We start from the raw sequence: 12,912 nt of genomic DNA on the forward strand, positions 1-12,912 counted from the left end.
CAATGTAGATTTACTTCCCTTGTACGATTCAGATTTTATGCATTGTAATCCTTTATATAAAGAGGCCCCAATTATCAATAAGAATATACAGCAAATTCCTCTCAATTTTTGATTCTCTAAAACAGTACGCTAGTTACTGATAATTGTTGATTTATGTAAATGTCCTGATACATTTCACACAAATCAATTGTTTTTATGTTTAAAGTTTTAAACCAATAATCAACATTTCGTTCACCAATCTCTGTGATTAACAATACAATTTTAAACCAATAATCAACATTTCGTCCACCAATCACCACTCTGTGATTAACAATACGAATAAATAAATTCTCAAAAAGAGAATTATGACCCCCAAACAAAAATTTCACATGAGAAGAGAAGAATGGAACGACGTCGTCAGCGACAGAGTACTAATAAAGAGTACGAAGCCTTTGCTCGTCCGTAAAAGTGAAACGAAGGCGAAGCTAACGGTTCATGCGACACGTCCAAGACTTCTGTAACGACCTTCTCCTCTTTCCCGCTCCTTTCTCGCCTCTGAAACTCATTCTTCTCTTCTGTTCTCTCTCTTTCTTTCTGAATGCTTCTTTTAATTTATCACTATTTCCTGGAATTTGAAATCTGATATAATCTGCTCCTGCAACGATGTCGTTTTCAGACTCTGAATCCTCTTCCCATGGCGGAGTCTCGGAGTACAAGTGTTTCCGTCAGTTCAGCCGTGACCGTAAGTACTTTCTCTTCCGTCTGGTTCCCGACAACATGCATGAGCTACAAAATTTTGAATCCCAAGATTCTGAACGATCAAATGTAGAATTGAATGGCATTGAGGCTATGGCTTTTGGTTTATATATCTTAGGCACTTTCTGTTTTCTCACAAAATGTATGGGTGGAAATGAAATAGAAATTTTCCGGAGAGCTGTGGTCGGTTGATTATTTATAAAACCATCACCATGTAGGTCACATGTTATTCTCCGTTCTGAGAGGTGACGGGTTCAAATCTCACTGAGAATCGTTAGGGTGGGGATAAAAGAAAAAAATGAAATAGAAATTTGATTCTGATCATTTTCGTGTTTGGATTTCCTAGGGTTGAGAAATGCGTGGAGTAACTGTAAATTTGTGATTCAGATTCTTTGGATGGTTTTGTAGGGTTATTGCACGAAATGCTTGGATCAACCAGAACGGAGAATTCCAAGTCTTGGAAGGTTGTGTTCAATGTTTTTCCTTTATAAAGTTTTCCATTTTTCGTGTACTCATCATTATGTACTTAGTTAGGTGAACTTGAATTATTTGCAGTGGAATGAGTTCATTTATTTACATAATGCTATTCAGCTATTGTTATTCTGATCAACCTCAAATGTTTTACAACAGGTGCTCATCATGGATAAAGTGACAGTGAAAGTCATGTCCCATTCATGTAAAATGGCAGATATCACAGACCAAGAAATTTCATGTGAGCACAACTTAATCTTTGTTGTTCGTTTTCTTTTCTCCTGCTTTCCAAATTCGGGAGTATTCCCAGTTCTTCTTACAGTGTGCATGTCTCTTTTGGGTTAGATACAGGAAATCTATGCATGTGTCAATTTTCGTTTCCACCTTAATGCTTATATATCTTCAAAGTTTGTGGTCCTAGTAATTCCAAATTGTTGATATGTACCAAGTATTTGGCTGCGGAATGAACTTTTGGTTGAAGCAGAATTGAGATTGAAATGGAATGGATTCACAATAAGCTGGAATATGGAGTGAATTAGATGGTAATATAGGAATAAATGAATATTAGTAAGGAATCTAAATGTTGGTACCATCCATCAATTTGGAGAATTTACCTTCTTTTCTAAGGTTTATTCCGATGAAGTGAACACTACCAGGATTTACTGAATCATTGAAATGTGAGTGCACTGCGATGGCTACAAGTCATTGTTTACAGTATTGTACGTGTAAAACATCTTAAGAAATATATTCATGATGTGTTTCTTGATTCTTTTTATTGTTAGTTGAAACTTACTAAAAATTGAGTATGTTTTATCGCAGTGGTGGAAGACCTTTTTCGGAGGAGGGAGCCATTGCCGTCAATGGATGTTATTTATTTTATCCAGCCAACAAAAGAGAAGTACAGAATTTGTCAAAATATGCAATCATTATTCTGATTGTGGTTTGATTTTCGTTTAGACTCTTTTTAACCCTATCTTTTGCTAGCATGCAGTATTGTCATGTTCTTGTCTGACATGTCTGGAAGGGAGCCTTTATACAGGAAGTGAGAGTAGTTTATTTATTTATTTTTTAAATCTTTTTCTTTTAGCTTTTCTCACTTCTTAGTTCAACCGGCACCATCTGATCATGGTTTCCTTTTGCTTTCTTGTATATCTTTGTTTCCTCGTTCCAGAGCGTTCATATTTTTCAGTTCACCTATCCCAAAGGAACTTGTAAATCACATAAAGAGTGATACGAGTGTTTTACCACGTATAGGTGCATTGAGAGAGGTAAAAAAAAGAAAAAAAATTATCTTCTTATTGCTTTTAATCTAATAATTCTTTTGACGATTCATTGACTTCTTTTCCGATCTTATTTTTGGTTGATAATATGCAGATGAATTTGGAATACTTTCCCATAGATAATCAGGTAATTGTATGAATATTTCGTTTATCATTCCTCAAACATGGTTTATCGATAGCTTTATATATTGGAGCTGTTTATAGAAGCAAGTAGGGAATACTTTCTTCAGTGTGATCATTTTAATGCAGGCTTTTATCACTGATCAAGATAGGGCATTGGAGGAGCTTTTTGGTGATGTTGAGAATTCTAAGAAAGTCGAGAAGTGCTTGAACATAATGGCAACTCGAATTGCGACAGTTTTTGCTTCAATGAAGGTATGATCTTGATAATTCAGCATGTTGGTTTGGTAGGATGCCATAAACTTCATGAGGCTCCTTAATTACGGCAATTACTGCTTCTGGCTTATTTTCAACACGCTTGGTTCTTTTAAGATTGTAGTAAGAATAACATAGTTGGTCACCTTTACCATTTTTGTTTTTGGGAGGGAGGGAGGACAAAATTGGGTGTTTTGTACCCTGCTGTTTCTTTTTGGCTGATAATTTACAAACAAGTTTACGTATCTCAGGAGCTGCCATATGTGCGATACCGTGCTTCCAAGGCACTGGATGAATCTGCAGAAGCAACACCTCGTGATTTAATTCCTACAAAGCTTGCTACTGCTGTTTGGGAAATTCTTTCAAAATATAAATCTTCTATTCCCAACTTTCCACAGAAAGAAACATGCGACTTACTCATCTTGGATAGAACTGTTGATCAGGTTCTTATTTATTGTCCTGTATTGGCCAGTTTTTTTTTTTTTTTCTTTTTGTTTTTTCCTATGATCTTATATTTTGATCTCTTGAATGTGTGGGATTCGCATGTATAGATTGCTCCTGTCATACACGAATGGACATATGATGCTATGTGTCACGATTTATTGAATATGGATGGCAACAAATATGTGCATGAGGTATGCCTTGTTGCTTTTTATTTTAATACCTATTTTCAACTGCAGTTGTTTTCTCTAGATAAAGGAATGACATATATTTTCTATTAGGTTCCTAGCAAAACTGGTGGAGATCCTGAGAGAAAGGAGGTCCTTTTGGAAGATAATGATCCTGTCTGGCTCGAGATTCGCCATACACATATAGCAGATGTATATTTCACGACCTTAAACTTTTCAATTACATGAACATATTATAAGTGTGAATGCTATGGTCCACTAACTGAAATACCAGGCTAGTGAACGATTGAGCGACAAGTTCTCCACCTTTCAATCAAAGAATAAAGCTGCACAGCTCCAACAGAGTGCAAGGTTGGTTCTACTAGTGTCTAATAGGAACTCTTTGGAAGTTGTTTGCCAAAGAGGATGTATTTTACTGTTGCTGTCTTTATAAGTTTATATTATTGGCAGTAGATATGATCATTCCATTCACCTACTTTCTTCTTCATCTTCTATGTATTGCGCTTCATATTATTAGAATTTGATTGAAGACCTTGATATCATGGTCTTATATGGTATATAATAATATGAATGCAGTTTAACCCCATAAGAAACCTGTCCTCCATTCAGGAGTCATTGTTGAAGAAAATAGCACAAATAATCACTATGATTACACAAGTTAGCTGTCTGACTAACTATTAGGAGCACGAGTTGTGAGTAATACTTTATTAGCTTACTGTCATTGTTAAGTTATGAGCATAAGGACTCAACATGTGGTGATCGACAAGTATTCTAGCATAAATGTGCATGTACATGTACTAATAACTTGTAACTGCATAAAAGTTTTTTGTTGAGATGTGCATAAAGTCAAGTGTGCTTGATGTACTGGCTTTGACATTGGCAACCAAAAGTTTCTGCTTTTAAGCTGTAGTCCATGACTGGAAAATTATTTGTTGGAGTTGATATTTTAAAGATTAAGACCTGCTGTAGCAACCTTGGATGAATTAGGAATCTTTTAGATCAGCCAAGGGTTAGATCTCAATACTGACCGACTGTTCAACGTCAAATTTTGTTTAGAGAGTCCTTAATAGGCATTCGTATTTATTTAATTTCATAAATGAGGAAGTGAACATGGAGAATGACGTCTGCACAAGGGTTGGAAGTATCAGTCTATTAGGTTTTAGTTTGCCTGTAGACCAGATAGCACATTTATCTTTTTGCTGTCACCTATAGAGAGGCAACATATGTAATATCTGTTGGGATTGAATATTTCTAGTAGATGATTAAGCAACACTTTTCAGTTGTATTTCATGTTTTCTAGGTTTCATTTCAACTGTGGACGAAATGGAGGACTGGTTTTAAAGCTTTCCTATAACTGTGTGAAAATGACCATGTTATGGGTGTTGAAATGTGACCTCAAAAGCAGTCCAGATTATGTTTAGCATTACACGTTTCATGCTGCATCCTGCACACTGAACTTTACTCTCAGATTCCATAATTCAGCATGGGTTTCCTTCATTAGGATCATTTGTTGATGGGGCATTTGGATTTTAGGGTTTTTGAATCATAATAGAGGAGACTTGGTCATATATTTTAAGAAATATATATCATGTAAAATGATGACACTACATACTAATTTTAAAAGATAGTTATTTAGGTCATAAGGACATAACAGGGTATTCAAGCATTATAAATTATGTTTGCTTCTTTGTAATCGCTCTAGATTATGTTCTGAATTTAAGTTCTTATGGCTTATGAGATATTGTTTCCATACACATCTAATGTATGTATTTATGTAGAGATGGCAATGAATTATCTACACGGGACTTGCAGAAAATGGTTCAAGCTCTGCCACAATACACTGAACAAATGGAAAAAATTTCTCTCCATGTTGAGGTTTGCTTTGATCATTTTCAGGCATTGTGTGTCTTTGGATGGAATATCTATGCTTTTACTTCTAATAGAGTCGTAAAGTATTAACCTATCACAATGTTAAATAGAAGGTGGATTAATTTCTCTTTTTATGTTTGAAGGAACCAATGTCACGACACTCAAAACCATTAAAAAGCAGTTTCTCAAGATTCTAAATTATTTAATTTTGTGGAGTTTGAAGCTCAGTAACCTGTGGTCATTTGGTAATGTTCTGTGTTCTATGGTTAAAAAGAGAGGGCAGAGAAACAAAAGAGAAGTGAGATGCCAGATGTCAAAAAATATGAAGAAACCGGATAGAATTAGATTTTAGGTTTAGAAAACCATTTAATTTCTTTAATTTTTACTTCCTTTGTTTCAAAGAAAGCCTATGTTTGGGGATAGGGAATGTTGGAGCAGAACCTGGACGGTGGTTGTAGGGAATGTCTGACTACTTTGTATCAGCATGTATGACAACCTAGCAAATTGCTTTTGGTTTATGATTTTAAGAATTGCTGATTTGCTGTTATATGTTCCTTCTCCCATCTGCTTCTTTAGTTTTTTGGATGTAGTCTTTCATGCTGATTATTTTTGCTGGATTTTTTGTCTTAGATTGCAGGAAAACTTAACAAAATTATCAGGGAAACGGGACTTCGAGACCTTGGGCAACTGGAGCAGGATCTTGTGTTTGGAGATGCAGGAGCCAAGGATGTCATCAATTATCTGAGGACCAATCAGGTGATGTACAGAGGACATGTAGCTGAGTACTAAGTACTTGTTAACACTCAATAGTATTTTATTCATTTCTCTGATTTACGCAGGATACAAGTCCTGAAAATAAGTTGCGTTTGCTAATGATTTATGCCTCTGTATATCCTGAGAAGTTTGAAGGGGACAAAGCTAATAAGCTAATGCAGGTAGCTATAGATTTCAATTCCCCTTTTTCATTTGGAAATTACTATAATTAGTTGTTTCCTGTCTTCCTCTGATGAAGTAAGCACCCTCAACTCCTTTCAGTTATTAGGAATTTATGGATATGTTAAAATCTGAGTGAATATCTAATATTTAGACTAGTTAGGTTAACTTCTAAAAGAGAAAGAAAAAGCTATTGTTAAATTAATTGGTTTTTGTTTATCTACTTAGTTGGCAAGGTTATCACATGAGGACATGAAGGTTGTGGATAACATGCGATCACTTAAGGGATCATCAGATTCCAAAAAGACGACTGGTAGCTTTTCACTCAAGTTCAATAATGCGAAGGTAAGCACATTGATGCTTTTGTCTATTAGTGAAGAATCCTTCATCAGAAAACAAGCAGTGGGCAAAGCAAGGCTTCAGTTCATAAATTTTCTTGTTTTAACAATCAGACTAAACAAGCAGCGAGAAAGGATCGTGAAGGTGAAGAGGAGGAAACGTGGCAACTATTCCGATTTTTTCCACTGATGGAGGTATGTATGCTTGAACGCAGGCCTCTCCACATGTATTCCTTCCACAACATGCAACATTTTTTCAACTGTTGTTTTTAATCTGTACTACAACCCCACTCTACACTCTCTCCTTCTGACAGATGGGAAGAGGGACTGGTCTTGGTGATTCTATAGCATTAGTTAAGTATGACAATCTATAGTATCAAGAAAATAAACAAACACATGTTATTCATAAAATAAATGTAAAGATGCTCACCAAATAAGAAAGGTAGAAGAGTGTGTCCAAACCACAGACAGATTTGAAGCTGAATTAGTTTACAAAAGTAGGATTTGTAATTGGAGCTTAATTTTTTATATTATAAAAGCAGTATCTGATTAGATTATTTTGTTTTAGGAACTCATTGAAAATCTTAACAAAGGTCTATTACCAAAGGATGAGTATTCATGTATGAATGAACCTGGTCCAACTCCTGAGCCAGGAAGCCAGAGGCGTACTCAGAGTACATCTGAAAGGTCAACTCAGTCGACTAATCCCCATTCGATAAGATCAAGGAGAACTGCAAATTGGGGACGGGCTCGGCATTCTGATGATGGATATTCAAGGTAGCGTCACAGTGCCCGTATCTAGTTGAGTATTATGCTCACTCGCTAATGTGCAGAGATTTCCAAACTTCCATAATGTGGCCAGGTCATCTTTTGAATTAAATTTCTTGAGATCATACTAGTCCATATGGTCATATCCCCTGCCACTCCTAACATACTTTGTCAGAAACAAGATGATATCTGATTTAGTATTTGGTTGTTGATAGAACTTCAGCGCCTTTTTTTTTTTTTTGAATTTTAAAAGATGTTAATATGGAAACTCTGACCTGCATGACTCTTGGATATCAACTATTTGTTGCTCTTCTACTACTTTTGTAGTGATTCGATTTTGAGAGGTGAGTCTACGGATTTCAAGAAGTTGGGGAAACGTATTTTTGTATTTATGATTGGTGGGGCAACTCGATCGGAGGTAGGATTTGTCAAGAACTTTTCTGCTTGGTTTATGTATCTGCATAGTGGTTTTACAGATCTCCCCTCATGTATTATATTGCTGCGATCTTCAGCTACGAGTTTGTTACAAGATGACAACAAAATTGAAAAGGGAAGTAATCCTTGGAACTACCGGTATCCAAGAACCACCACAGTATATTACGGTATGTATGCACATACCAATCTCATCATTTTCTTTCTGGAATTACATCAAATACTACATGCAGTTTGGTTAGGAATAGTCTTTTTAGTTTTCAACCACATTATAATACGGTATGTATGCCCATACTATTCTCATAATTTCCTTTTTGGAATCACATAAAATACTGCATGCAGTTTAGATAGGAATCTAGACATTTTAGTTTTCAATCACTTTTCAGAGAATGAATAGAGACTAATTAATGCACAAGATATCAATTGCAGCTCATCTGTTTATGTGGTTTCTTATGATTATTCCATATGTTCCAGAAACTGAAGCTGCTATCAGAAAAAGAACTGTCAGTTGATGGCCTTAAACTCTAAATTAAAGGGTGCCAGTGGATTCCCAAATGCACCTTTGCTCTATGAAACAAGGTTGGCCATAATGTTTCATTATCATTGTTCTGTCTATAGCCTCCTCTTGCCCTGACTCTTTGGCATTGAAGGAAACAATGACAATTTTGCCTGTCTTTTCGCAGATTCATTGCCTGTTGAAGCATGGTTGTGTACAAGTTACATAAAAGAACCAGCTCCATGATGCATATATATACTTCTATTCAACTGGTAATCGCTGTTCATATCAGAGAGTCGGAAAGGGGTTGGTATCTCCCAAATACAAAAGGGCCATTAGGATTCTGCATCGGAATTGAATCAGCCAAGTGTGTTATCTATACATTTCGAACGAGTGTTCATTCTGTTCTTGCCAACACCTGACTGCATGTATATGGGTGTGCTTCAGATTTGTGATATCAATTATTATGATTCAAACTCTCAGTGATAATGGTACCTGATGTATGTAATGACTCACTCTAAAGATGAATTTTCATTTGAGTGCTTAGGATGGCAATATACGATTGACTCTTAAAAGCCTATATAGTATGTGGATGGTTTGATCTTTCTGCTTCCTTAATTGGAAATTTAGACTTTGTTTCTGTGATTATATACAGTCCAGGAGCAAAGTTCAAAATGTGCAAACCTCGGGCGATAAGAGCTACAGTTGTAATCATACCACCCTAGCATTTAGATTGAACCAACCACAAAATTACTATACTGCATATATAAATAGAAAATGCATCAATCAACTATGTCGGCACTGGCACCCTTAATGGGAATGAAATTGTTTTTAAAAATGTTATCCACAATCGAGATCGCGAAGTAGTTTAAGCAACTGAGAGTTTGACATCAGCAGATGAACGAGAAAATCCCTCCAGTAAACTAATGTTGTCTTCGCAAAGAGATGCATTGTTGGATCAGTTGAGCAGCTGGGAACTTGGAACCATTTCTCGGAAGCCTCTTCCAATGTTCAAGCAAAAACCTCGCGAGAGTAACCACACTGATGGATCATGGATCCCTTGGAATGTATCAACATTTCTTTTAGGTGATACAAGAAGTCACTTAGGGACTCTGGGACCCGATCTCACCAAACCGAACTAAATGATCCAATATTCTTAGCTAATTTTCTCGTTGATAAAATTAATAAGTAATTTGGGCTTCACAACCCTTATGAATCCATCCACAATGTTATACGTTTCTAATGTGAGAGTTATCTATAGTTTTTGCATTGTAAACACGTCCCCACACATACGTTATTTATCAAGCCATACATATGGACAAGTTACATTGGGTGATGGTGAGCACGTATAGCGCTTGCTCATACATACACGTAAGTAACCAGCTCTCATACCATGATAAAATAATTTGGGCTTCACATTCAAAATCAAATGACAATTGATAGAGTTGACCCAAACCCTTATAAACTCATAGAAAATGTTATATTTTTCTTATGTGAAGTGAGAATTATGTTTAGTTTTCACGTTCTCAACACGAGCTCTTGTAAACTCATAGAAAAAGTTTAAAAAATTTAATGTGAGGTGACAATTATGTTTAGTTTTCACATTCTCAACATTCCCCTACACGTGTGGTGATTTCTCAAACTATACACATGAATAACATATATTGGGTAACGTGGAACCAGTGTGGTCGCGAGGCATGTCACGTAAGATAACTTCAAGCCATACACATGGACAACATATATTGGGTAACGTGGAACCAGTATGGTCGCGAGGCATGTCACGTAAGAAAATCTCAAGCCATACACATGGACAACATATATTGGGTAACATGGAACCAGTATGGTCGCAAGGCATGTCACGTAAGATAATCCATTGTAATATCATGATAAAGTAATATGGACTTCACACCCAAAATCAATTGGTAATAAATGAAGTTGACACTGACTCAAACTCTTATAAACTCATGGGACGAAATCACATGTCCCAATTTTTCTATCCCAATCATGCATGTCCCCATGTTGTGATTGGTTCTCATGGAATTTAATCCATGAGAACCAATCACAACATGGGGACTTGATTGAGATAGAAAAACTGGGGACAGATGATTTCACCTCATAAGCTCATAGGCAGTATCTTCATTTTCCCGTGTGGCATTTATTATTTTAACACGTCCCCGCATGTATGGTGAATTTTCAAGCTATACATGTGGACAACTTATATGGGTGACATGGAGCTTGTGTAGCCTTTAAGTATGCACATGCGCAATAACTCGCTTTGATATTATGATAAAATAATATAAGTTTCACATCCAAAATTTATTAGCAATCAATGGAGTTAATTTGGATCAAGCATATAGGCAAAATCTCCAATTTTCCATGTGGATTCATACAAAGTAATCTGAACTTCACAACCAAAACTAATTAGCAAGGGATGTATTGGCTCAAATCATTATAATCACATACATAAAGTCTCCATTTTTTCATGTGAGATTCATATTCTTAGCATGGCCTCACACGCGTGGCATATTTTCAAGTCATATGACCACTTTCATCCATCCATTATCAATTGAGGATTCATATTCTTGCTCAATTGATAATGAATGAAAGTGGCCAAAAACCTTATAAACTCAAAAATAAGCTCCTCATTTTTTCACGTAGAATTCATACTATCAACACGCTCTCAAGTAGGGCTGTTACTCGGTTGGTTCGAATCGGTTATAGGTATTACCAACTTCAAAACCAAAGCTTTCGGTTTCAAAACTGAGCTACCAATTACCAACCAAAATTTTCGGTTTTTAATTATATCTATCAAATTCGGTATTTCGGTTTTCGGTATTTACCAACTTTAGAATAACTAATTCTTTATAATATAAATTAGAATGAACAAAACTAGGTTTTTAACTTTTATAGTCATAAACATTGTATTCATCTACTAATTATAGTTTTCTTTTGTATATATGACATCAAGTGCTTGCAATTTTCAATAAAACTAGGTTATTTAACCATTTTTGACTAGGTTACTTAAAATACATGTACTATTAATGTATTATATGTAGTAATGTTCATACTATTATAAAAGTTTTTATGTTTATTTCTTAATATACATGTATGTGTATTGAAAACTGTAGTATATAAATCTAATATTTAGATAATCGGTAGATTCAGTATTTACTAAAATCAAACCAACTTTTTCGGTAATTTTCAATTTCGGTTTTATCTGTCTCGGTAACCAAAAAGTTGGTTTACCAAACCTAAAATATCGGTTGATATTTGGTTGGTTTGGTAATTACCAAACCAAGTGACAGCCCTACTCTCAAGTGAACGAATTTTCAAACCATGCATATGAACAATTTTATCTTAAAAACAACAAGGCAGCAACTCACCAATCATCAACTCCTCCGAACAACATTTCCACTGCCAGCCCTCCCTGAATCTTCTTTATTCCCCTTCCCACTAATCAGTTGACTCTGTCTACACTCATCAAAACCCATCTCCTCGCGCTCAACTTGTAGTTAAATACAAGTCTACAACTACAAGCACTCAAACTTGCGCTCTCTTGCAAGATCACCTCCGCATCGTTACCTCTATCACTCAGGCGGGCTGGTGTGGCGGCGTCTGGGAGAGGTAGGCAGGTACAGCGTGCGGACTGTGCAGGTGTAGCGCAGACTGGGCTGTGGCTGCACATGGCAGAGAAGGCGCAGTGAGTTGATCTGGGCTGCAGTGGGCTTGAGATGCAGTGGATGGAGGCTGCGGCCGGCAGGAAGATGAGACTGGTGTGCAGTGGGCTGGAGGCTAGGCTGTTGGGGTGAGGTTAGTGCGCGGAGCTACAGGGCGAGTAGCAGGGGGGCTGCAACTAGTGGGGAGGCCGGCTGGAGTTTTTTTTTTTTTGGGTTGGCGGCAGAGAAGAAAAATGTTTTCTTCTAGGTTTTTTTTTTTCTTTTTTCTAGGGTTAGAACTCGCGTTGATAATGTGTTGTAGGAGAATAGAATTGTGTTTATTATTGATAATAGGAGCCCTTTATATAGGGAGTTTACAGAGTACACAAAAGGTAACAGAATCGGAATACAATTAGTATACCTAGGGTACTTTCCTATTACAACTCTAAACCCTAGTTTGAAGAGGCACACATTATGTCGATATCCTTCAACAGATAAAATAATATAAGTTTCACATCCAAAATTTATTGGCAATCAATGGAGTTAATTTGGATCAAACATATAGGCAAAGTCTCCAATTTTCCATGTGGATTCATACAAAGTAACACGAGCTTCACAACAAAAACCAATTAGCAAGGGATGTAGTGGCTCAAATCATTATAATCACATAGATAAAGTCTCCATTTTTTCATGTGAGATTCATATTCTTAGCATGGCCCCACACGTGTGGCGTATTTTCCGTATTTTCAAATCATATGGCCACTTTCATCCATCTATTATCAATTGAGGATTCATATTCTTGCTCAATTAATAATGAATGAAAGTGGCCAAAAACCTTAGAGCAAGTTCACCCGTTGTGTCACCAGGTCACCCACTATTCACTGCTTTTTAGTGTTAATTTCACCCTCTGGGTCACGAGCACAGTGTATT

At 36.3% G+C, this 12,912-nt stretch overlaps 1 protein-coding gene across 1 annotated transcript; it reads left to right on the forward strand.

Moving 5' to 3' along the window:
- The first annotated feature begins 468 nt into the window (after positions 1–468).
- LOC112182490 (protein transport Sec1a) lies at positions 469–8,912 on the forward strand. The gene is made up of 23 exons (XM_024320983.2): positions 469–496; positions 656–721; positions 1,144–1,199; positions 1,366–1,447; positions 2,026–2,104; positions 2,198–2,248; positions 2,378–2,474; positions 2,581–2,613; positions 2,736–2,861; positions 3,113–3,304; positions 3,413–3,496; positions 3,584–3,682; positions 3,765–3,841; positions 5,269–5,365; positions 5,990–6,115; positions 6,199–6,294; positions 6,521–6,637; positions 6,745–6,825; positions 7,199–7,407; positions 7,726–7,816; positions 7,911–8,000; positions 8,305–8,409; positions 8,514–8,912. The coding sequence occupies exons 1-22, from the start codon at positions 475–477 to the stop codon at positions 8,356–8,358; spliced, it is 2,025 nt and encodes a 674-aa protein (XP_024176751.2). The 5' UTR covers positions 469–474; the 3' UTR covers positions 8,359–8,409; positions 8,514–8,912.
- Positions 8,913–12,912: the final 4,000 nt, after the last annotated feature.

Source organism: Rosa chinensis, chromosome 1 (genome assembly GCF_002994745.2).
Source record: "Rosa chinensis cultivar Old Blush chromosome 1, RchiOBHm-V2, whole genome shotgun sequence".
In the NCBI taxonomy this organism is placed as follows: Eukaryota; Viridiplantae; Streptophyta; class Magnoliopsida; order Rosales; family Rosaceae; genus Rosa; species Rosa chinensis.

Coding starts and splice junctions, on each gene's coding strand:
- LOC112182490 (XM_024320983.2), top strand. CDS start 475: ATGCGACACGTCCAAGACTTCT. Junction 2,614..2,735: donor ACTTTCCCATAGATAATCAG/GTAATTGTATGA, acceptor ATTTTAATGCAG/GCTTTTATCACTGATCAAGA. Junction 3,683..3,764: donor GCCATACACATATAGCAGAT/GTATATTTCACG, acceptor CTGAAATACCAG/GCTAGTGAACGATTGAGCGA.